Below are 21995 nucleotides of genomic sequence, written 5' to 3' on the forward strand. Positions count from 1 at the left end.
AAGAACCCAGCTCACGGGGGAAGGGGCTGTGGGATTTGCTGTGAACAGTCCTGGGTTGAAGAACAAGTTATCCCTTGTTATCTCGTATTGTTGCTGCCCGACCTGTGTATCCTGGTGGTACTGGTGTACATGGTGTTTGAACAGGCTTATTTTACTGTTAATGCTGCATTTGATTCTCTGTATTTTGGGGGTCATTTTTAATGAACTTTCTCCTAGAGACAAAACCACAAGTTTTGTTCCTTTGGTTAAAAAAAGGTTATCTAGAATACTGGCCTGTGTAGGAACACATTGATTTACAGTAACTATAATACTATATTTGGGGTCCAGAGTGCTTATATTAAAGAAAATCCATCATGATGACAATGTAATAAATGTAATATGCATGTCGAGATGAAAAATACAATTCATTTTGATAAGCCTTATATATCCCATATTACTGTGTTCTTTGAGGAACATTCTCCCTGTTCTCTTTCTCTCTCTTAAATATGTCTAAAGTCTTTTCCTTATGTCTTTCCTACCTAGCATCACCCTCTCCTTGTTCATTTTCTGTCCAAAGCAAAACCCTTCAGAGCAAATCTTTGTTGAATTCCTACTACTCAGGTACTAGTGCCAGACTTTTCTTTCCTTTCTAAAATTTTCTTTGCTTTTGTACGTTTCCCAATATGACCTATAGACTGAACCTTCTCGAGTGTGAGATACAGCTAACCTTGTTTTCATTTTCTGTAACTTTTTTTCCTGTTGATCTTCTGTTGATTTCCATTGATCCGTGTCGTGTGGGTGAACGGAATTCCATCTCAAAGTATCATCAGACACTGTTCCGTCGACCACGTTGTTAGGTAAGAAGACAGGTATGGTGTATTGCGCTTCACTGGAGGGCAAACACACTCGTTGTGTCTTGAAAATACCTCGATGAGAGAGCACTGTTAAGTGTCTGGGCTCCATAATCATAATTAATTCTGTGGTTATGTGTTGTGTCAATTGGAAAGATTTTTGTTTTACTCATGCTTTATTATTGCTGTTAATTGATATTTTAATCTTTTTAAATGAAAGAACAGTTAAAAAATTAAGGCCTAGGAGTTCTGTCAAGTGTTTGTTGTTTCTTTTGTGAATGGGATTTGACCACCTGGGCCAAATTCTCACACCCCACCTTACTTTCGGCTTAGTTTTAGCTCACGTAGGGGGTTGTGCCTGTGCAGCTGGCATAGAATCATGGAAAGGACCATGGAAAGGATTGGAAGGAACCTTTAAAGCTCATCCAGTCCAACCCCCTGCAGCGAGCAGGGACATCTGCAACTAGAGCAGGTTGCTCAGAGCCCCAAGGTCCAACCTGACCTGGAATGTTTCCAGGGATGGGGCTTCTCCCACCTCTCTGGGAAACCTGGGCCAGTGTTCCACCACCTTGGTTGTAAAGAATTTCTTCCTTCTCTCTAGTCTAAATCTGCCCTCTTTTAGTTTAAACCCATCACTCCTTGTCCTGTGGGTGAGGCACAGCTACGTCAGCATGGGTGAGGATTTGCATGTCCACATCAGGTGGGAGCCTGTGGTTTTGGACTCACTTGCAAGTGTAAAGGTTATTTGGAGAAATTAGAAGCTGGGTTTGGACAAGTGGCCCCGCCTCGTCCTTTGTATGATGAGAGTTAAATACTAAATATTCAAGCAGTCCGGTTCAGATTTGAGAGGGTAACAAAACAGCAGGTTCTGAGAGGCAGAGGATGTTCTGTGGCTGCCAGTAACTTTAGAGGGAGGCGTCAGTGTTCAGCATCTCTGAAAATTAACTTTTCTCGTTCAGATAATGAATAAAGTGCGCCGCTCTTCACTTTTGGATTTTTAAAAACAGTATGTTTTTACAGTAAGTCAACAGAGGTTGCAAAATTGGCAGAAACTGTTAGCTGGTGAAAGAAGTTATCCAGAAACTTACTGAATATTACTTGAAAGTGAGTAATAACACCTTAGGACTTCAGGCTCTCCCTGGAGGATGCCGCCTGCGCGTGGAATTTGAAGAAGGCAATTCCTCCGCTATGAGTCAGAAAGATGATGAGTGGTTGATCACAATCTAACCGGTGGTATTTATCAGACCTGTCATTTTGGATTATCTACAGTAAATGTTCACTTCCAGACCCAGTAACCTGCCATGGCTGCTTTAAACATTACTCTGAGCATGCTGAAGGCCCACGGTTAGACTGGGAAGAAATTACAACCGATCGCTTAAGTGTCTTGGCTAACAGCAGGGCACAGGGGCTCGGAGGGACTGCCACAATGCACCGGTCCATCCTGCTCTCTCCAAATGCTGCTGGTGGTGAGCGAGCCCTCCTTTAACAAGGTGGGAAGGAAAGGAGACCTTTCTCCGGAAGGTTTGTTCTCATTTCCCAGAGTCTCCATGATGTCAACAGAAACATCTAAAGGTATATTTATCTTTTGGCTGTACTTCAGAAGCAGGGCCCAGGCCTGCAGTTCGCTGGCAGATGTCAAACTGCTCTCAGTCTGGTACTCAGCATCTGTGGAACACGGACCCTAGTTTGAGGGAGCTGTGTTCCCCGCCGTGTCCTCACAGTGGGAATTACATGTGAGCTGCGCACTTCAGAATCTGAAGCTCAAGGAGCACAGATTCGTTCTGTACTTCTCATGGGAAGGCAAAAGCCAAAAAGCTCTCTAAAATCTCCAATTTTAGGGAGGGAAGAGGTGAAAAAGGAATTAAACCGGTTTTGTGCTTCTGTATTCAAAACTCCTTCAAACTTAACATCTACTCGCCACTATAGCTGAGTACGGAGTAACATCCCCGTTTTACTCACGGGAAGTTAAGTGCGGAGCACTTTTAAGCCATGGTTTACACAGACTGGTCACCCCCCAGTTCCATCTGAATTTCACAGCCACAGGCGCTTTGAAGCAGCCCTTGACGTTGAAGAGATTTGTTTCTTGTGACTTGAGGATGAATTAAAGCCTTGGCATTGTGGCTTCTTGGACAGATTCACCAGATGCTGGATGTAGCTGTATGAGCAAAATAAGTTTAATTTTTGATATTTATTTATGTTCGCTTCTGAGAAGGATAAGGAGATTTTAAGAAGGGCATCAGTCATCACACTACCAATATCCGTCTTTGGGCACTACCTGCAGCTCAGTGCGATTTGTTCCCATCTGTTACGTCTTCTGCTGATAAATGTTCTGTATCTGCAATAGCAGGTGACTCCTAGGCTTGGCTGTGACATGATTTGTTAGTAGTGAGATATAGGGGATTTGGGGTTTGCCTTGATTAATGCTTTTTTATGTAATACATGTTTTTATCTCTATAATTTTCTCTTCCAGTTGTAGACAGCTCTGGACTTAAATGTTTTGGACAACCATCTTCATTAGAGAAGTGAATATTTTCGCTAGGAAATGAAGGAGGTAGATTTTAAAATTTCCATATGGTCCCTGTGGGACCAGTACCTTAAGGCCTGATGAGAAGGTAGTACAACCTCAGAGGTCATTTTTGGAGAAAATGTGCATAGCCAGTAGCTGTCAAAGATGTTCAGCAGACATTATCAGGGCAGTCTCTTCAGGGGACCCAGCATGTCCATCCCTTGCGCCCATTAACATTTCCCGGCAGTGCTTAAGGACATTCACCCCTGTTCTCATTTTCACTGCTCAAGAGGATCCTAACAAGAAGAGTTGCTGTCCTCCAGAGAGGATGAGGGCTGCAGTTCCTTGCAGATGGGCGGAACAAGCAGAGAAAGCTCGCTGTCCTGAAGTCTCGCACAAAACTGGGTTGTGCTTAGAAAGACAGAAATCTGCCCCGAGTTTCACTCTTCTGTAGCTCGGATGGGCTTTTGCCCACGCCCACCCAGTCTGCTGTGCGCCTATAACTGCAACCAATGTCTGAAGAACTAAAAAGATGGTAAGAAGCCGATACTGCTCCTTCAGCAAGTGTCACCATTATTGCCTTTCTAAATTGTGGGACAAGTTGTTTTTATCCAGTAGAAGCTCGAACATCAGGGGTATGATCTGTTCAGTTGTATCTGTAGCCTCCCAGGCCATGTCAGCCTGCAGGCGCTGTGGGAGAAGCTTTCACATCAGCTCACGGTGCTCGTGCTGGCCTGCAGCAGAGTGAGCGGTGGAGGCACATGACCTTGTAGGCTCTTATTTGAGCTAAACTTCACTTACACTTTCTGCCTGCAGGTGATCAGGTGGCTTGGGAAACTCTCTTCCAGTCTTAGGTGGCTGCTCATTTTGCCTGCTCTGGTGAAGCTGCCAGCAGTTTTTCAGCTGTAGCTAATGAATGGCTCTGTAAGGCCGATCAGTCTGACAGCCCGTTTTCACCAAGGAGACGGAGAGGTGAGGGCCACGCGTTTGAAGGGCTGCACAGTTACGCCTGTAGTCCCAAGTCTTAGCCCAGCTCACAAAAGCACCTTCTTTACGTCTTTAAGGAGATTTCCTTCTATGCAAACTGATGAAGAAAATGTATGCAGTAGTTTTTCTGAGATTAGAATATACCTGTGTAAGGTGTTTACCAAATGATTCTTAAAAATATCTTTAGAATCAAGAAAAAAATACTTTCTCTAGCTTTTAACTTTTTTTTAATGCATGTGTGGCTTCTTCATAGCCTTTGAAATGGAAGATGCATGCTCTGTGCTCTGTCAAACCTGGTGTCAGCAGCCTTTTTGTTAAAGACGACGCCTTTTTATAGCTCAGTTGGTATCATTAGACAAACGATGTTTTGACTGTGGTTTGCTGTACCACTGTTTGAGTTGTATATAGCGTATTATAGCTGGATATTTATCACAGAATAGAGCCTTGATGCACACAAAAGAGCAAATTAATTTTACCAGCTTGCACCATATCCCTCGTGAAAGGGGAAGAGACATTAGCCATGCTGTAGTCATCCTTGGAAGATGTCAAATAATTGACAACCCTTACTCTTGTGTAGAGAGACTGGATATGTGTGTAATTAAATCCATCACAAACACCACTCAAAATATAATTTATTTTGTGCAAAGGATGTCTTATCGTGTTACCACTTGCCAAGGCTAAGAGAATAAAAATATAAACAGAGATGATAGGCCTGTCATTTCAGACACAAAAGGACTTCATGGATATTAAAGCAAAAGTTTGGAAAGAAACTTTGTATACAAGGTGACACATGGGTGCAGCATTGCTTTCGGTGTTTGAGGCGTAGGTTAGTTTCGTGGTCAGAAGGCAGCTTCATGCTCTGTGTCCAGGTATCCGTCTCTCCAGCTAACAGAACTATGTGTATGAAACAAGATAACGCCTATAAAAGGATCCAAAGCTTCAATCCCCAGAGCTGCTCTGGATGAGCAGGTCCCGTGCCACCAGCCTTACTGGGACACTGGACAGGGTCCTGATCATACAGAGCCACTTCCAGGCTGGGAATCTAATTTCTCAGCTGCTCTTCATCTTTTCTGTGACATCTCTGGAGGAGCTTATCAGTTTTTCTGTGGAGGGAGATGTATTTATTTTACTTTTCTGGGTAGCAACAAAAGTATATGCTACAAGGTGCTGCAGCAGCAGGCAAACAATAATATCTTACCCTCAGGGTTACTCATCGAACGGGGAGGGATGCCAGTGAGCATCTGGCCTCTGCTTCAGCTTTCTCTGCACACTGGACTCCGTTATGTTTCTCTTGACAGAGTAAGACCTCAGAGTTTACTTCAACAAGCTCATGATTATTTCTCCAGCAAAGGAGAGAGTCACAGAAGCAGCATTTCATAAGCAGGGAGAGTTTGTGAATATTAAAAGTAGAGTCAACATTGTTAAATTTGATTATCTGCAGTTACACCCTAAACAGATAAGCTGAGATGCCTCCAGAGTTTCCCAGTGAGGTGGGTTGTGCAAGAGGCAGTGAATCACTGCTTTAATCTCTTACACCAAATTGCAGCGTATTCCATGAACTGCGAGGCCGATAAGGAAGATGCCAGCTTTCAGAAATCAAAATATCTGCGTTGGCAACAGACATCTTCATAGGGTGAAGGAAGAGTGTGGCACTAAAAAGGGTTAACAACCAACAACGTCTTTTGCTATTGCGGCTCTTAATATTACAAACGATCCTCTTACGAACAGCACATTTCCAGCAACATGCAGAATGCCTGCTTTATTTTCAGCTGCACAAAAAGAACTGTGGAAAATCGGAAATGGTTCCAGGAAGGAACCGGAGCCCTGAACAGCCTGCCCTAACGAGGCTTCAGCAGCTCTCGATTGATTTACTTTATCAAAGAGGAACTGAAGAAGTGATTTGATCTGTGCCTGCACGGGTCAGGATTTGAAATGCTCAGAGGGCTCTTTAATCTAACAGAAGGTATAATAAGATGCAGTGCCTGCAAGTTGAAGCTAAGCAAAATCAAATTGCAATTAAGAAGTGTTTAGACAGCAAAGGTAATTAACTGTTGCCACAACTTTTGGGGTCAGAATAGAATCTCCGTCTCTTGAAATGTTTTAATTTGGATTATTTCTTGGCACTGTATTCCATCTTTGGTGTGCGATGCAGCGTGGTGATATGTGTTCCCATCAGCAAAACCAGGACAGATGACTAGAAATAAGATGTGCATATGAAATATCATTCAAAAAAACCTGATGCACGATTCGGTATGTTTAGTCATTTCTGAGTATTAGACTGAATTATTTCCAGCATCTTTCAAAAAAAAAAAAAAAGTCTTGTTTTCTTGATTTGCTATTCTCACTGAAAACTCACAGAAGGCACTCAGGCCTCAGAGGCACTGCTAAAACTCCAGTGAAAGTCTTGGCCAATTTGTCCTACAAACTCATCTTTATTTCCAAGGGAACAGGGGCACGTTTGTGAGGAGGGGACAGAGAGGAGGAGCTGTGGAAGATTGCCGTGACTGGCCTGTAGTGCAGCAATTACAGCAGCAGCCTGACTTTGCCGAGGGGCCGGTATTTGTGTTGCCTTTTCCAGTAATAAGGGTGCCAAAAGGAATGAGATGTGGTTTAGAGCTGCAACCTGCAGGAAAAGCTAAGCCCATCTGCAAGCCCTCCAAAGACTTGTGGTTCATTGTCCTAGTGAGGGGTCAGTTTGCTGCTACCTCCCCTCCTTACCTGCACTGTGAGTTGTTCACAAGATCACTGTGAACAGCATAAATTGAGGGAAGGTGTCATGCCTCACGTGAGTGCCTCGTTAACCATGCTTGGGTTCAGGCTCATGACGTCATTAGACAGAGATGTTTCTTGCATCATGTTTTATAAGCAGAACATATGAACGCTAGGGTGGCCTCCTACGGAGTTTATCTCCATAAAGACCTTCTACTCTTTCTTCGGCCCAGATAAAATGCTGGTGGGAATAACTGACAGGGAAGAACTGAGCTGGTGCATGTATCGGGCTTGGGTTTTCTTTCAGGTAGCTCAGAGGCTGTTCAGGATGTGTCTGTCACTGATGTCCAGAGGAGATGACCTTCTGCCTGGTCTCAGCTCTGCGTATTGTAAGGCTGAGAGTAGGATGACCCAGGCTGCATGACACTTATAAGAAGAAACGCTTGGCTGGGTGAGAGGCACGCAAAGGGTGTGATGCCACAGACCTGCTGCAGTCAGTGATGCTTTGTACCATTTGGTACCCGTCTGACCAGAGGGACCAGCAGCACAGGTGTCACTCAAATTCAAAGGCCAGAGTCAGGTCCCTCTTTGCTGCTGAGCAGCTTCTGCTAGTTCCAGGTTCTCAACACGGGTGCCTACTTGGAGAGAAGTTGTCCTTGAGAGGGGAGGGCACCACTTTCCTGGCTGTCACCTCTCCCTGTGATTCTTCTCTCGGAGAAGAGAGCCAAGTATACCAGCACTAAGGGATCTGATGAAGAGAGAAAGTAATAATTGCCTGCGAAGGAGCTGACTGATCGGAGCTGCGTTTTACAAGTAGCCTGTGCTCTGCGTGTGCCCTGCCTGTGTTAGCACCAGAACCGCACATTAGTTTTAAGGCTCCCTCTTGAATAGGGATTTCATAATGTTTTTTAATTGGGGCTGATAAAAGTGCGGCATTACTTGCAGGTTCCTCAGAGAAGCCAATTGTGAAATTGGGTTTGTATTAAACCTAATGATGGAAAATTAAGCATAGTACGTCAGTTGGAAATGGCCTGCAATAAAAATCTTTTCCTCTCCATTACAGGAGGTTAATAGGGAATAGGGGAGGGAAGATGCACTGGGAAAGGGAATCCAACTAAGGGAATTAATAAGCCTTGAAATTCCCTCTGTTCAGAGTTCTCACACTGTCATTAGTCGGAGCATCAGGGATGATTATACAAATGCTTTGGATGTTCCTCTTCCTTAAATCCCAAATTTATTCACATTTTGTGTGTGCGGGTTGCTTCGCTAGAGCCATAGCTCTGTAAATCTCCGAGTGTCCGGGGAGTGAGGCTGTGTTTACGAGAAACTGGGGTTCTGAAATCCTTACGTGCGGGAGCCTAATCTTCAGAGCAGATGATCACTTTGTGCTAATTTGTTTCAGAAGAAGCATGATGTGTTCAGCATCTCTGATAATTCTACCGCCAGAGTTATCTAGCTCATGCTGGTGCTCAGCTTGCCCTGCAGCGGTGTCCACTGCTGGCATTCCTTTCTCCTGCTCGGAGCCCTGCAGCTCCAGGACAGAGCACGTGCCTGTCCTGATATCTTCCCCCTAATGCAGCAGCAGAGCAGCTGAAGTGTTGGTTGTCCTGTTGTTGGTTGGTCAGCTGCCGGGAGAACAGTCAGACGCCCTCCTCGGTCTGGTCCTGCCCGCCCTTCCAGTGAAGGGCACGGTGGAGATCCTGAGTGCTGCTGATGGAAACTCCACAGCGATTTCTCAGGGCTAGCGATGGCTACAATAGCATTGTGGCCGTGTTTCTGCCTCTCAAAAATCACCCTGAAATTGCAGTTTGATTTATTTATTCTTTAGCCCTTCAACAAAACCTGGCTGTAGGGTTGCTGACGAGTTCAGGCTCTTTGTCAGGAAGCTTTCTGTGAGAAAGCAGCTGTGTATGTGCAGTCTTGAGGGGGTTTTGTGCACAGCCTGAGGGAGAGGTGTTTTCTTTTGGCCAGTAGGTTGGTTTGGGCTAATACCAGAAAGGCATGATGCATGATGTTAAGACCTGTATGTGCGAGGCATCTCAGATGCCTGTAATCGTAGCAAAACCAATGGTTTATTGGCCAGCTATTTCAATTTGGTCAGCTCTGGGAGATAAACAACTGAATTTTTCATTTAATCTGTGTTTCTGTTGTCAGATATAAATATTGTCACTGTGAATTGTTTGGTTATATAAGTTCTTTTCTATTGGTTCACCAGGAGTATTTTGGTTTGTGTATAGAGTTTTTCTGAGAGTACAGAAAGTTCCAATTCCATCTGTGTAGTGATGGAGACTTTTTCTGTTTAATCCATTTCTTTCAAAAAGAAACTTTTTATGCTAAGTTTGTGTATCTGAAATTTAAGTTTCTGCATGCAAGATACATTTTTACGCTGGTTTATTCTTTCTGATAATGTTACACCTTTGTAATTGACATATAAATTTTCGGCCTGAACTAGCAGAGCAATTTAATTTGCCTCTAACATCCTGTGTGAATGACTTGAAATGCTAATAATTTGTTTGCTATTAACTTGGGCCCCTTTCAGTTATCTCATGCTGTTCACCTCAAATCCCGCTTGAACGTCTTGCTCATCTGTATGTATCTTCCAGTCACGTTCTTTGCAGGTCTGTGAAGACAGGTATGTAATTCAATTGGAGTCGTTCTGCAGAGCTCGTCCTTACCCAGCGTGCTGTTTCACTCCATGTGCTGTGCCCCCGTTAGCCTGCTTGGCTCTTTACTCTGTTCCTGTCTCCTTGGGTTTGTCTTCTTGATGCAAAAAAATATTCAAGTGTGATTTAGTCTTTCCAGGCAGCTGTAGGCAAGTGTGTGTTCCCTCTAATCTCTTTATTTTCTTTTGCCTGTGCCAACCTATGGGGCAGTGGAGAAACAATTAAACAAACGGAGTAAGAATGAGAATGGAAATACCAGAGAGGTGAAAGCTTGTTTTGCCTCCCTGTCTTTAAAACAGACAGTAGCCATGGAGAGATGACCCAGCCAACCCTGACTATCCAGACCCACCCGTACCGGAGCTGCGAGCCGGTGGAAATGTCCTACCCCCGGGGGCAGTTCCAGCCAGCCATCCGAGTGGCCGACCTGCTGCAGCACATCACCCAGATGAAGCGAGGACAGGGCTATGGATTTAAAGAGGAGTATGAGGTGAGAGGATCCTTTGCTACCCTGAATGAGTAGAGAAGCTACACTGGAGGGTAGATGCTTGGGAGGGGAGGATAACTGTTTTTAAGACCTTCTTTTCCTTAATTCACTTACCCCCTTAGTCTTTTCCCTTCTCCATCTTATTTCTGTTTACGAGGGCAGGAATTTACAGTGCAGCAATCTTCCCAAGGGAAGGTGTTTACTCCAGCAGTAAGATAAGGACATTGTGCTCATCTGTTAGCATGTGCCCTCTCTCCCATAAAGACAGGACCGTAAATACTTAGCAGGTGCTGACCTCAGTGAAGGGCTTGGAGTCCTGTAGTCCCTTACTTATTGATGTGCTTTTGTTGACCATAGTGCAAGCCAAGCTTTAAGAAAAAAGCAGGGGTTTTGCTTGAGACTTTGAGGAGCTCCAAGTACTCTCTGAAAATTGATTAAATTAAATCACAGCGTAATGACCTGAATGCAGAATGGTGAAGTGCAAAGGCAGGAACGTTGTGTAGCTTGAATGAAGGCGGAGTTTTCCAGTGTGCTCAAACCTCTGCCTCGGAACATGTTCAACTGATGAACTCTTCCAACTCCATGTGAGGAGAAGCAAAGAGAAGGCAGCCCTCCTCGCCCCCACCTCTGCCCCGCAAGCTGCGGTGACCGGGGATGTAAGCCAAATGACAAGAAGAAACATGGCATTGGGGAGGAGCTGGAGGAGAATATATACATTTAGAGCAGAGCGAACAGAAGAGGGAAATAACATCAAACATATGTGAGACTTTACATCTAGCAAGCGGCAATTATAATGAACGTAGTAAGCTTGTGGGAAGGCAATAAGCAATTAATATGCATAATGGTGCTAAAACTACTTAAAAATAACAGAACAGCTGTGAAAAATAAGTTACTTTATGAAAACAGCTCACTCTTCCACCCCACAAGTAAGAGTCCAGGGGGGTTGTATCACCGGTGCTGGATTTTGCTGCAGTTGGGAGGCAATCTTTTCCTGGTTGTCACCAAGGAGCATTTTTTTAATCAGACAGCATCAAAGACTGTCATAACAAATGTTTCTGGTAATTGTGTGTTAACCAGGTCTAGTCATTCATGCCCCACAATCCAGCATGCTAATTAAACTATCAATATAAAGAGCTCTGTCGAATATTGATAAAGGGTAATAATTCTCCTTGGAGATTTATTTAGCCCCTCCTTGGCCTCCATTTCCATGAATACTACCCAAAACCACATCGAGCTCTGTTACAGATGCCCTAAGATCTAGTTCTCAATATTGAGAAGAAAACAGGTGCTGGCATATATGTAATTTTCTGGCACCAGCATTGGTAATTATCAAAATAGCACATTAGCATGAAAAATGTCAATGCAACTTCCAGCTCCCCAAGTTCTGCCTTCCCCAGAAAGTGCTGTCTACATACGTACAGAACGACGATGACATTACATAGATTGGCATCATTCCTTTCTTTACAAGAAACCGCCCGGAGAATGCCGCGAGCTCTCCAATCACGTGCACTGTTACACCCGTCAGTCAGAGGGAACTGCCCGACGTCGCAGTGATGTTCAGTGGCGGAATGTGGTTTTCAGAACATGGGGTGCAGGCAGCACTTCAGCTCCAAAGAGCTTTCAGCCGCCACCAGCAGTGCCACAGACCGGGAGGACGTCAGGGAGTGTTGTAACTCCGGGAAGGTGGAAGTTTGAGTTGGTGCAGAGTGGTGTCTCGGAGGAGCACAAAGCTGCACAACCAGCTTTGCGGAATGGTTGATAAAGCCTTCGAGAAGAATTTGATGTCTCTTTTAAAATGTGTTTTCATACACTAATATCAGTGTCACCTCCAAATATGTTTTCTCTTCTAAGGAGCTGATTTTCTACTTCCTTTGCAAATTGATAGCATAAATTACAGCCTGTTTAGTGACATGTTATCAAATAATTTTACTCTCATGAAAAATCACTTTGAACGGAGTGTATCAGTCACGCATGACAATCTCTTATCTCTGTACATTCTCATCCCCACTGAGCCACCTGGAAATTGCATCCGGTGTTTGTTTAAGGTGTACCTTCACTTGCAGACCGTTACAGCACAGGCAGCGTGTTTTGCCCAGCGCATCCAGAGATCTGTCTCTGGTGCTTGCACCCTGCACGTAACTCCACGCTGAGCTGAGAAGCAGGCTGGGGTTGTGTAAGAGGTGTCACCGCTGGGGTGAAGTGGGTGACACTGTGCGTGGGAAGGTGGAAATCTGTCAGCACTTGCTGCGTGTGTTATTTTGGGTCCACCTGCTGCCCCCGAGGCCAAAGTGTGACTTGGGTCTTTGCTGCTCCTGTTTAACATCAAAGTGTGTGGCCCACAAGCGAAGAACAGACCCCTGGCACTAGGTGTAGAGAGCGCTGGGTGTAGAGCGCGCTGTTTGGGATTAGATGTAGCCAGAACCATTTAAACGGGACACGTTGGAATGTCACCTCTTCCTTTTTCAGGACCTACCAGCCCTGATTTGTGGTGAGCTGTGGGACCGGTCCCACAGACTTACTGCGAGCAGCAGTTACTGGCTGTGGAGATAATGAGCTTGAGTATCCAAACTTGTTTTCCGTGATGATTTAGGATGTCACTAAAGTGCATCCTCCTGCTGCATTACTGAGGCTGTTTAGTTGTTCTGGATTTTGTGGCTCCTTCCTCAAACATTTTTATACTGAGAGTCTTCAGCTTCTTGGAGTCACTTCTAGCTTTTAACCCTTTCATCTCTGACTGGCTGCACACCTTCTATCCGGTCAGACAAATAGACCCTGTGGTTCAAAGTCATTCTACGCCGTGACATTGCAAGGTGTCTGGCAGCAGGGCGTTACTGGAGATGCCGTCCAACTTGGACAGCATTGGCTTTAGGCTTTGCTACAACCTGGCATGGGGAGCTGAGCTGGCAGAAATAGTTCTTTCCAGGTTATTGCAATTAACCAAAGCAGTTTTTAACCTGGGTCACAGCAGAGTCATGGGAACAGTTTTGCCCCCACTGCTGAGAACACAGTGACGGCAGGGAGAGGGCCAGGACTCTGTGATGCGGCTGAGATGAGCAGCAAGGCTTTCAATTGATGTTGTTGCCTGTGGCAGCAATATTGCAGCATTGGGGTAGATCAGCGCGATAAATGAGTCAAGTTTTCGTATTTAAATTAAAAACAAACAGCAAATGAACTAAATGCATCCATTGGAAATTGAAATTGGCTGCAATAAGCCTCAATTTAATGGGGACACTTCAGTTATCTTTGGGCCGTGGTGCTTGGAAAGCTTGATTGAGAGGAAGCTGACGTTTAGAGATCTATCTTCGTAATTTCAGATAAAAATCAGATCAATTTAGCTTAAAAAGCCTCTTTGTAACATAAATTCCACTACTGGGAAGATATTTCAGTATAAATTTGATGAAACTTCTCTAAAAGAAGAAAAGTAAGAAAAGCCTAAAAATCAAGTTGGTATTTTTGAACACTGAAAGTTTTCTGTTAAGAAATCAAAGAAGCGGGAGCATTAGCTGTGAAATGCGGCTGAAATGCCAACGCCTGAGTGATCCGTCCTGATTCACCACTGCTGGTGATGCAGAGGCGCAGGAACATCAACCTGTTTTGCTATTACAGAGATACTTATTGCACAAACAAAATCTGAAGGAACAAAACATTCGCTTTGCTCCTCTTTTTCTGGGTGCCAACGAGTCACAATTGATGGTTTTGCCTTTGTATTTCTCATGCAGTTTCGATTCTTGGTGCTGCATTTTTAGTGGTCTCACTGAAAAATGATTTGTGCTGTAGCACCCGTGTACATGCAGTTCCCCCAATTTGTTCCCCTGCTCTAGCAGGGCTATTAAAGTACAACTCCGCAAAGGCACTGTGTGTTCCTCACCACCCAGACCTGTGCTTCCTCTCCACGGACATGGATAGTTCTGTGGAAAGCAGAGATTTCTTGGGTATTGAACGAGATGTAAAATCCTGGACTCTTAAATCTTTGGAGGCTATATCAGGCCAATATAAAAACATCAATTTCAGTGGAGAATTTCATGTTCAAATCACATGAAAGCATCGGGTTTGTTGAAAAGGGATTTGTTGGACCTGAATGTGTTTTCTTTGGCCAAGATAGCTTCTCCCACGTGGAAGTCATGAGAAAGCGCTTTTTCTTTTTTTCTTTTCAGATGGCTGTGATTAGATTTTTAATGACTGATGCCATTCTCTGGTCAATCTGCTGTAATTTGATACTAGTGGGAAAAAAGGGCACCTTTTTCTTCAGTCTTTGAAGATGAAAATGAACCTTCCTCACCTCTTTTCTTTCACTCGGGGATTTTTTTGTTGTGTGTGGGTTTGTTGGCTTTTTTGCTGAGGAGATGAGCTGCTATTTGGAAACAGCTGTCTGTGGAGGAAAAATATGTGTGATCAAAGCCCTCACCAATTAAAGAGTTATTACTCTTTCGCCTGGGCTTTTGAGTAGGGACTCACTGTCCCTGTCTTTTGTCAGCAGTGCTCATGGCAGTGCTGCAGTACCTGAACATTTTCTGTCCTGGAGCCCCTCTGGGGGAAAATCACAATGATCTGCTCTGCCAGGGGTTTGCTCATATTAAGTTTAATTGTAATGTCGCTGTTGTAGATCCAAATAATTGTGTCTCTCTGCTATTGCATATGGACACTGTAATAGACCTGGATGGCCTGTGAAGATGAATATAAATTCATTTTCTAGCCCAGCTGTGTCAAACTACCTGCTGCTAGCTAAGGCTGATAGGATTCTCCAATTAAAAAAAAAAAACCATGGCATAAACCCCCCATGATTCCCCTAAGGACCATAAATAATACCATTTACAATGTTGCTGTTGGTTTTAGTAATGTAGGGTCATGGCAGGGAGTAGATCTGGGAGGAGGCAGGTCTATAGAGGGGTCTGTGGAAGCTGTTCTTCTCCTCACCTGTGTTTTTGGCACGAGTCAAGGCGTGTCCGGCTGCTTCCAACAGCAGTGGTTTCCTGATCGTGACTTTCCGTCCCCTAGTGATGCCGGCGATACGCAGGGAGCTGGTGCCATTGCTGTTCAGGCAGAAAGCACTGGTGTGCCTGTGTGCCTGCTGCTTTGGGCTGCCTGTGCCGGCATCCCCGAGCATCCCGAGCCAGGGAGAGGGATCCTCCTGCTTACGGGTATCTGAGGAAGGCAAGACCATCCTCCAGCCAGGTCCCGTGACAACTGCCGTTTTCCTGGCTCTGCCTTGAAAATCCTTCCTAGAGATGTCTCAAGGGGCAAGTGGCTCATTTGGGTGTGTTCAGAGGACTTGTAGGGCCAAGCTGTAGGGGAAGGGAGCCCTGTGTCTGCCACTTCCCTTACCCCCAGAACCATCTGGTTGGAAGAGACCTTTAAGATCATCAAGTCCAACCATTCACCCTGCACTGCCAGGGTCCCTAAACCCCATCCTTTCTCAACTAAAAGAGCAGATTTTAGGAAAACTATTTTATTTTCATACTTCATGAGCTTGGTTTACCTCTTGCCTCTCTCCCTGGCACATGATCAAAAACTTGAGCTTTTTTATCTTTGCCCAAAGACAGCCAGCAAGTGGTTTCTGTTGTATCACCCCGTTATTAATATAGAAATAGGTGAAACCATTGTACCTGTTCTCAACTGAAATGTGAAAGACTGAGCATTATTTTCAGCCATCCGGCTTTTCTTAAAAGTGGATGTATGTGAAATCTCCACCAACCATGTTCTACAGGGGAAGTGAGGTTAACCTGTGACTGCCTAGCCAGAAACAAATTCCCCTGATCCTTTCAGATGTAAAGTAGCGGGAGGAAAAAAATTTGTCACCAACAGAAGCCAAGAGATGCAAATGGTCTGCACCAGGCTCTGCTGTTTGCATTAGAGGATGTGCCCTTTCCTCAGGAGCAGCTGTTTGACTACTGAATTATGCAGCACCTTTATTTTTGCCCTGCTCAGTCATCTTAATCCACCTGGAGGCACTGGCCAGATGTTTATAAACATTCCACTATTGTTTATTTTGCAGGCACTACCCGAAGGGCAGACGGCATCCTGGGATACAGCCAAGGAAGACGAAAACCGCAACAAGAACAGATATGGAAACATAATCTCCTGTAGGTGTAAATTCACATTAAACTGAGCTTTCTCTAAGATCTTTATGTGCATCCTGTGGAAAAAGGGGCGTTTGAGAGTTTTCCTGGAAGCTGGTTTACAGTGCTGAGCGGGCAGTAGTTCAATCTGTTTGCTTCAGGCTGCTTCTAAGATTTTTTTTTTAATTTCATGGGTGTTTTTTCATTGTTTTACATAAAGTCATTGCATGACTTTATGTTTTTTTACATATTTTCTATCTACCTTGCTTTGTGCTTAATGTTTGTAATTTAAGGGCTAAGTCCTTTTGTCAGATTTTTGCAGTGGCTGATGATGCCCGTTTTCTGTCCATTTTTACTACATAACCTGGAGCTTTCAGTGACACAAGTGGGAGCACAAAAGGAGATGCAGATATATCAGATCTTTAGATATGGATCAGAGGTCAGATTTTCTCCTTCCTTGTGGTCAGTAACCAGTGGAGCAGTCGCTGCTTGTCCCCAGAGAGCTGGTTTGATGTGTGGGACAAGCTTAGCTTCTGCCTCAGAATGAGAATAAGGCAGCTGAAAATGCACTAAAGCCTTTTAGTTTCACTTCTTTCATCAGCCTCATCGATGTTATAGGAATATTGATACGTCGCAGAACTTCAGGCCAGTGAAGGACTCCATAAAACCATTTAGGTCAGGTTTATTCCTCAAGTGAGGGCTAGCTTTGTCTCTGTGGTTTTTATCAGATATTTGTGAAGCCTATTCCTAACAATCTCCAAAGTCGAGATTTCCGCAAGCTCTTACCCCAGTGTTCTGTTACTCCTTATAATGACTGGGGAGAGGAGATGTGAGGAATAGGTCTACAGGCTGCTGGAGAAGCCAGGCCTGAGACCATCAGAATAAGAACTAAGAATCTAAATGACTGTGCATAGATTTTCATGACAGGATAAATGTATAGAATTTTATAAGAGCAAAATAAAGTCACTCTGAGTGATATAATAAGTATCGTATTTTTCCTCAGGTTAAATGTCTATTTCCTGTAGAACAAGCAGAGTTTACTAAAGAATTAAAAAAAAAAAACCCTTGGCCACAAAGAAAGATCATCTCTCACGTAACTACTCCTCTCATTGCTTTAACACTTGGAAGAAATGAATCATGTAACAGGTTGGGGAGAATGGCATAGAACAGCTCAGTGCAGAAACTCTGGTAAAGATGAAGAAGTGTGGAAATGAAGGTCAGGAAATGAAAATTACGTCCCTGCTCACTGCAGGGAGGTTGGACTAGATGACCTTTAAAGGTCCCCTCCCACCCAACCCATTCTGTTATTGTGTGATCAGAAGTTTGTGAGCCCTGATCCAGTCCCACTTCTCTGTGATTTTTGAGGGAGCAGTTGTCATAATGTAAACGTGGAGGCGAAGAGCCAAGACTGTGTGCAACAGCCACCAGCTAATTAATGTCGAAGGTGGTCCTAAAGAAAACGTTGCACTCCAAGTGAAATGTGAGAAGAAATGAAGGAAGGAAGATCAAGGAAGATAAATGGGGTCCTATCTAAAGGGAAGGTGTACACAAGATGGATTGTTGTCTAGCGAAGCCTGTTAGGTGTTAGCCTTTCAGCTGTACGTAAAAATACAGCAGCACAGCAGACAGGAGTGATGAGCTTGAATAAGGGAATGCAAAGTATAATCAAAGCTAAAGAAGAAGTGTCTGCATGGTATAAAACATTAGAAAAGCAGCTCAGGTTTGAGGGCTGTTGGGAAGAATCTCAGAAAGCGATTGAGAGGGTGGAAGGGAATAGATAAAGCAAGGGAGTGAAAGAGAGGAAGGATGGAGAAAAGTTGAAGGTAAATAACAAAGTTGTGAGTTCCCTTCAAATATTTATCAGAAGAAAGAGTTTGAGGAGCAGACAGCAGCTCTTCTAAAAGACAGCAAGGAGAATTCAGTAACATGCAGTAAAAAGTGATAAAATGGTGTGAAATCCTTGCGTCACTTTGAAGAGCTGGGGGGAAGTGAGGCAGGATGCCTGAGGAGCACGTCCTTCATCAGACATTTTGTAAAACCGTTGGGAAGTTATCAGTGGTGTCAGTGGCTAAGGCTTGAGCCTGACCCTACTGATGGGTGACGTTGGGCAGCTTTCCTGCAACGGCAGGATCCAGAGCAGAGCACTGGTGGGAGAGCTGAGAACGGCAGGAGAGTAGTTCCCTCTGGCAGATCACAAAAACAAACGGTGCTCGATGGGTACAAACAGTGCAAAAACCCGAGCGGAGCGGGAAAATGATGACACCCTTAGCTGCTGTGTTGTGCTAGAATCGTAACTGCTGGGGAATCCCAGCGTGTGCACTGCTTGCTCCTGCCGGTGTATTTGGTGAAAGGCTGCAGGTGGCAATTAACATTTGGTGTTTAAGCACGGCTGCTGTTCCATCACTCCTGGAGCGATAGCCGGTGCCTTTTGGGGAGTGAATTGAAAAGTCAGGTTTTGATCTAACTTTTGTAACTGCTTCAGAGACTTTTGTTAAAACGCGGGTTTGTAAGCTCTTGCAGTAAGTAGCATTGCTCAGTGAATCAGGGCAGATTAGATCTTGTCTTTACGGCCTTCTGGGTAATAGTACACTGACAGGACCGTTTTACTCGGCTCACTGCTTTCCCAGGGCTGTATTAACATCGTGCCTCTCTGCGAAAACCTGGATCTTACTGCCAGCCCCAACATCTGCTGTTCGTACATTTGCAAACCAAAACTGCAGATGAGGCTAATCTGCTCGCGGAGCAGGGATGCAAGAGAGCGCTAATCTCTCCCCTGCTTTCAGCCCCAGCTTTTCAGGCTTCCCTTCAACCCGCAAGGCTGGTACGTTTTTCAGAGACGAGGAAGAGCTGAGAAGTGGGTTTGGTGTCTGTATGACTACAGACACCCACTGCTGGTGGTGGAAGGGTGCTCTGTAATTGCACAGCTTTGCCATGCTGCAGGGAGCTGCCCTGCTGGAAGTCTTCGTCATGTTGGCAGCATTTGATCCTGCGCTTTGGGGATAAAAGGTGTAAACACAAAGACAGTTGTGGAGATGATTTTTCTTTCAAGGGCACAGATAGGTAGCGGATTCATTCATGTGCTGAAGCAAAATGATTTAAAATCTCTTTAGGGCCTAGCTATTGAGGTGTTCAGTGTGCATCAGCAAGTGGTTGTTAGGGGAGGGGTGTTGAGCTCTTGTGGGTTGAGCTGAACCTGTTACAAAAGAAGAGGGAGTGTCCAGAAGCTATATGGGACCTTTGGTTCTCTTCCGTTTCTCTCCATCTTGTCCAGATTTAGAGTCATTATGTACAAGACAGTGATAACTCTCAGATGAGAGCCGAGGAAATGAAGACACTGGGTTGTGTTTTGCTCCGACTTACAGAGAGCTCTTTCTTGCCCTTTATTTTCTTCCTTTACTGAGCGTAATAGTACAGGAGGAGGTCAGCACTCACAGGTCTGCTCGGACCGGTCCTGCTTTAGACATGCTCTACCATCTTCCCACTTAGGCACCAAGTCTTGTGATGGCCATGAGAAACTACTGAGTTGATAAAAGGCAGTGGAGAAATTTGCTTCATCTCCTTCGTACTCTGACTACTGTATGCTTTGAGCTGGAAGACTAAATTAATCAGGGAATTTTGATGAATGGAGATGAGCGGAGCTCTCAGCTGAAATGCGCGCTCCTTGGCCACTGAGGGTAATATAATGTGTAACAGAACCCCCCCACATGTCAGTATTGGATTTAGAATAGAAGTCTTTTATCTGCCAAGCACTTTTATCCCGCTGTTTCTCCTGCAGTGCCTTGACTCCTGCGTCTCTGTGCAGTGTTCGTGGTACGTGATGCTGGGAGGGTGGGATGTAGCTCACTTTGCTTTTAGCCCATTCTTAAGGCATGGTCCAGGCTTGGTGAGGATAGAAAGGGGAGGACGGTGCATCCTTCGGAGGGCAAGTCCTCCTGTTCCTGAACCGGGCTGAATCATTTCCGGTGGGGAACATTGACAGCCGGTTCAGACTAGCCGCCTAATATTTAGATGGCGAAAGTTTTGTGAGATTAATCCAGCGCTGGTCTCAAAATGAGATGTGGAAAAATCGCAGAGATATTTCAAATGATCACTAATGGGAATTTTGACAGAAGTTTGAAATGATAACACTTTTGTGCTAAAAAGGGAGCAGGCTAAAATTCTTGTCATTTTTTAAATGTGTTTTAAGACCAATTTCAGTCAAAGTACTCTTCATACAAACTTAGAGTTCTGCTAACTTGCATAAAAGCTATAGTAAACAGGAAGAAATAAAATCATTTATACATTTGTTAAAGTATATTTCCCATTTTTACAGTCTTGAATGTTACCGATGTGCAATTTTCTGCTTCTCCCTCAATTTTTCAAGTTTCTTACAGTCCATTTGTAGCACACGGTGGTAGGATGTCTGATAAATTTACAGGAGAGTTGAGTGACACTGTCATTTCAGTGTGCCAAATACGCAGTCTCCTTGGCTAGTGTAGGCCAGAAGGTAGGGTGCAGGATCAGAAATAAATTTTAACAATTGGGAGAAAATATAACAAAGACATTTGCTATTCTTTAAAACACCCTTTAAAGTCTGTAGATAAAAAAAACCAAAGTACAAGATTGTTACTGCTCATTGCATAATAATTTGCATTGTTTTTTTCCTCCTCTTCATAAAAAAATTCCAAATTATAGGGGGGGAAAAGGGAATTTACAGGTTAAGTTATTTCATGAACTTTGATCCAGACTGTGCTCCTAAACTTGTGAACAAGGTTAAGGACACCATTAATATTTTTTGCATTGTCATTAATATTTTGTGCACTTACCATCCACACAGATCTTTTTTCTGGCTGCACTGTTCACACTTAGAAAAGAAACAAATCCCCCATTCATCTCATTTTTGTAAAATATACAATGAAATATTTTGAATTCTGTCTTCCTGAAGTAAGATCAACTAAAAGTATCTTTCATTTCATTCTAAAATGTCTTTGAACCTGAACCTGAATGTCTGCTTGTTTTAAAATACTGTTCATTTCCAGTGATCATTTCCTGTTCCTTTACTCTTTGTCACAGCCAGAATAACTATATTTGGCTTAAAGGGAAAAAAACCAACAGCCAGCAGCGCTTTTTACAGCTGCAGAGCATCTTTTCTGTCGCCGTACTTGTTTAGATGCACAGACCTGCTCTGCAGTCTGCTGCTCGGGTCTTTCACGGCTGGCTCCCTCGGGAGGTGCTCATCCTGCCTGCTCGCTTTTTAACTGAAGAATGAAACTAAGGAGCTGAAACTTAATTTGGGGGTCTATTAAGTGGAGAGAGACAGGCTCTTCCTTGAGGGCTGTTCAGAGCACTTCCGCTCTGAATAGAAAGTGTCTTCATCCCACTTTAAGAACCAACCTGAAGTTCTTTCCACCTGCCATTAGGGTCATGTTTGGTCTCCTTGGTTCTGGTGTTGCAATAAGACTTCCATAACCGTATCACACCATGGCATCACAAGAGGAGCTGGTAAATGTTCCCCTCCCAGCTATTAGCTGTAGGGTTGGTTTTCTCTTTGCTGTTGTTTCATGTCATTCCTGACTAGCTTCGTTTGCTGCCTTGAATTGCAAGTGTGAAATTGGCTACGGGAGGTTTTGGGTACTTCATCTAGATGTCCGGTTTAATCAGCTCTTTGTCTGTTTTTGTGAATTGCTCCAAGTATAAATTCTTTGGTCGTCTGTCTCACCACATGATTTACTGCCAACCCCTAGTGAGGTTGCCTTGAGCGCAGGTAATTGTCCGGAGCTG

At 44.2% G+C, this 21995-nt stretch overlaps 1 protein-coding gene across 1 annotated transcript in view; it reads left to right on the top strand.

Moving 5' to 3' along the window:
- The window catches only part of LOC104501112 (receptor-type tyrosine-protein phosphatase T), a 148590-nt gene that overhangs the window by 101309 nt on the left and 25286 nt on the right, over window positions 1-21995 (top strand). The window contains exons 11-14 of the mRNA XM_010144867.1: window positions 523-600; window positions 801-836; window positions 9995-10182; window positions 16172-16259. Coding sequence (XP_010143169.1) covers window positions 523-600; window positions 801-836; window positions 9995-10182; window positions 16172-16259 — 390 coding nt within the window. The remainder of the gene's footprint in view (window positions 1-522; window positions 601-800; window positions 837-9994; window positions 10183-16171; window positions 16260-21995) is intronic.

Source organism: Buceros rhinoceros, unplaced genomic scaffold, assembly GCF_000710305.1.
Source record: "Buceros rhinoceros silvestris isolate BGI_N320 unplaced genomic scaffold, ASM71030v1 scaffold1071, whole genome shotgun sequence".
Taxonomy (NCBI): Eukaryota; Metazoa; Chordata; class Aves; order Bucerotiformes; family Bucerotidae; genus Buceros; species Buceros rhinoceros.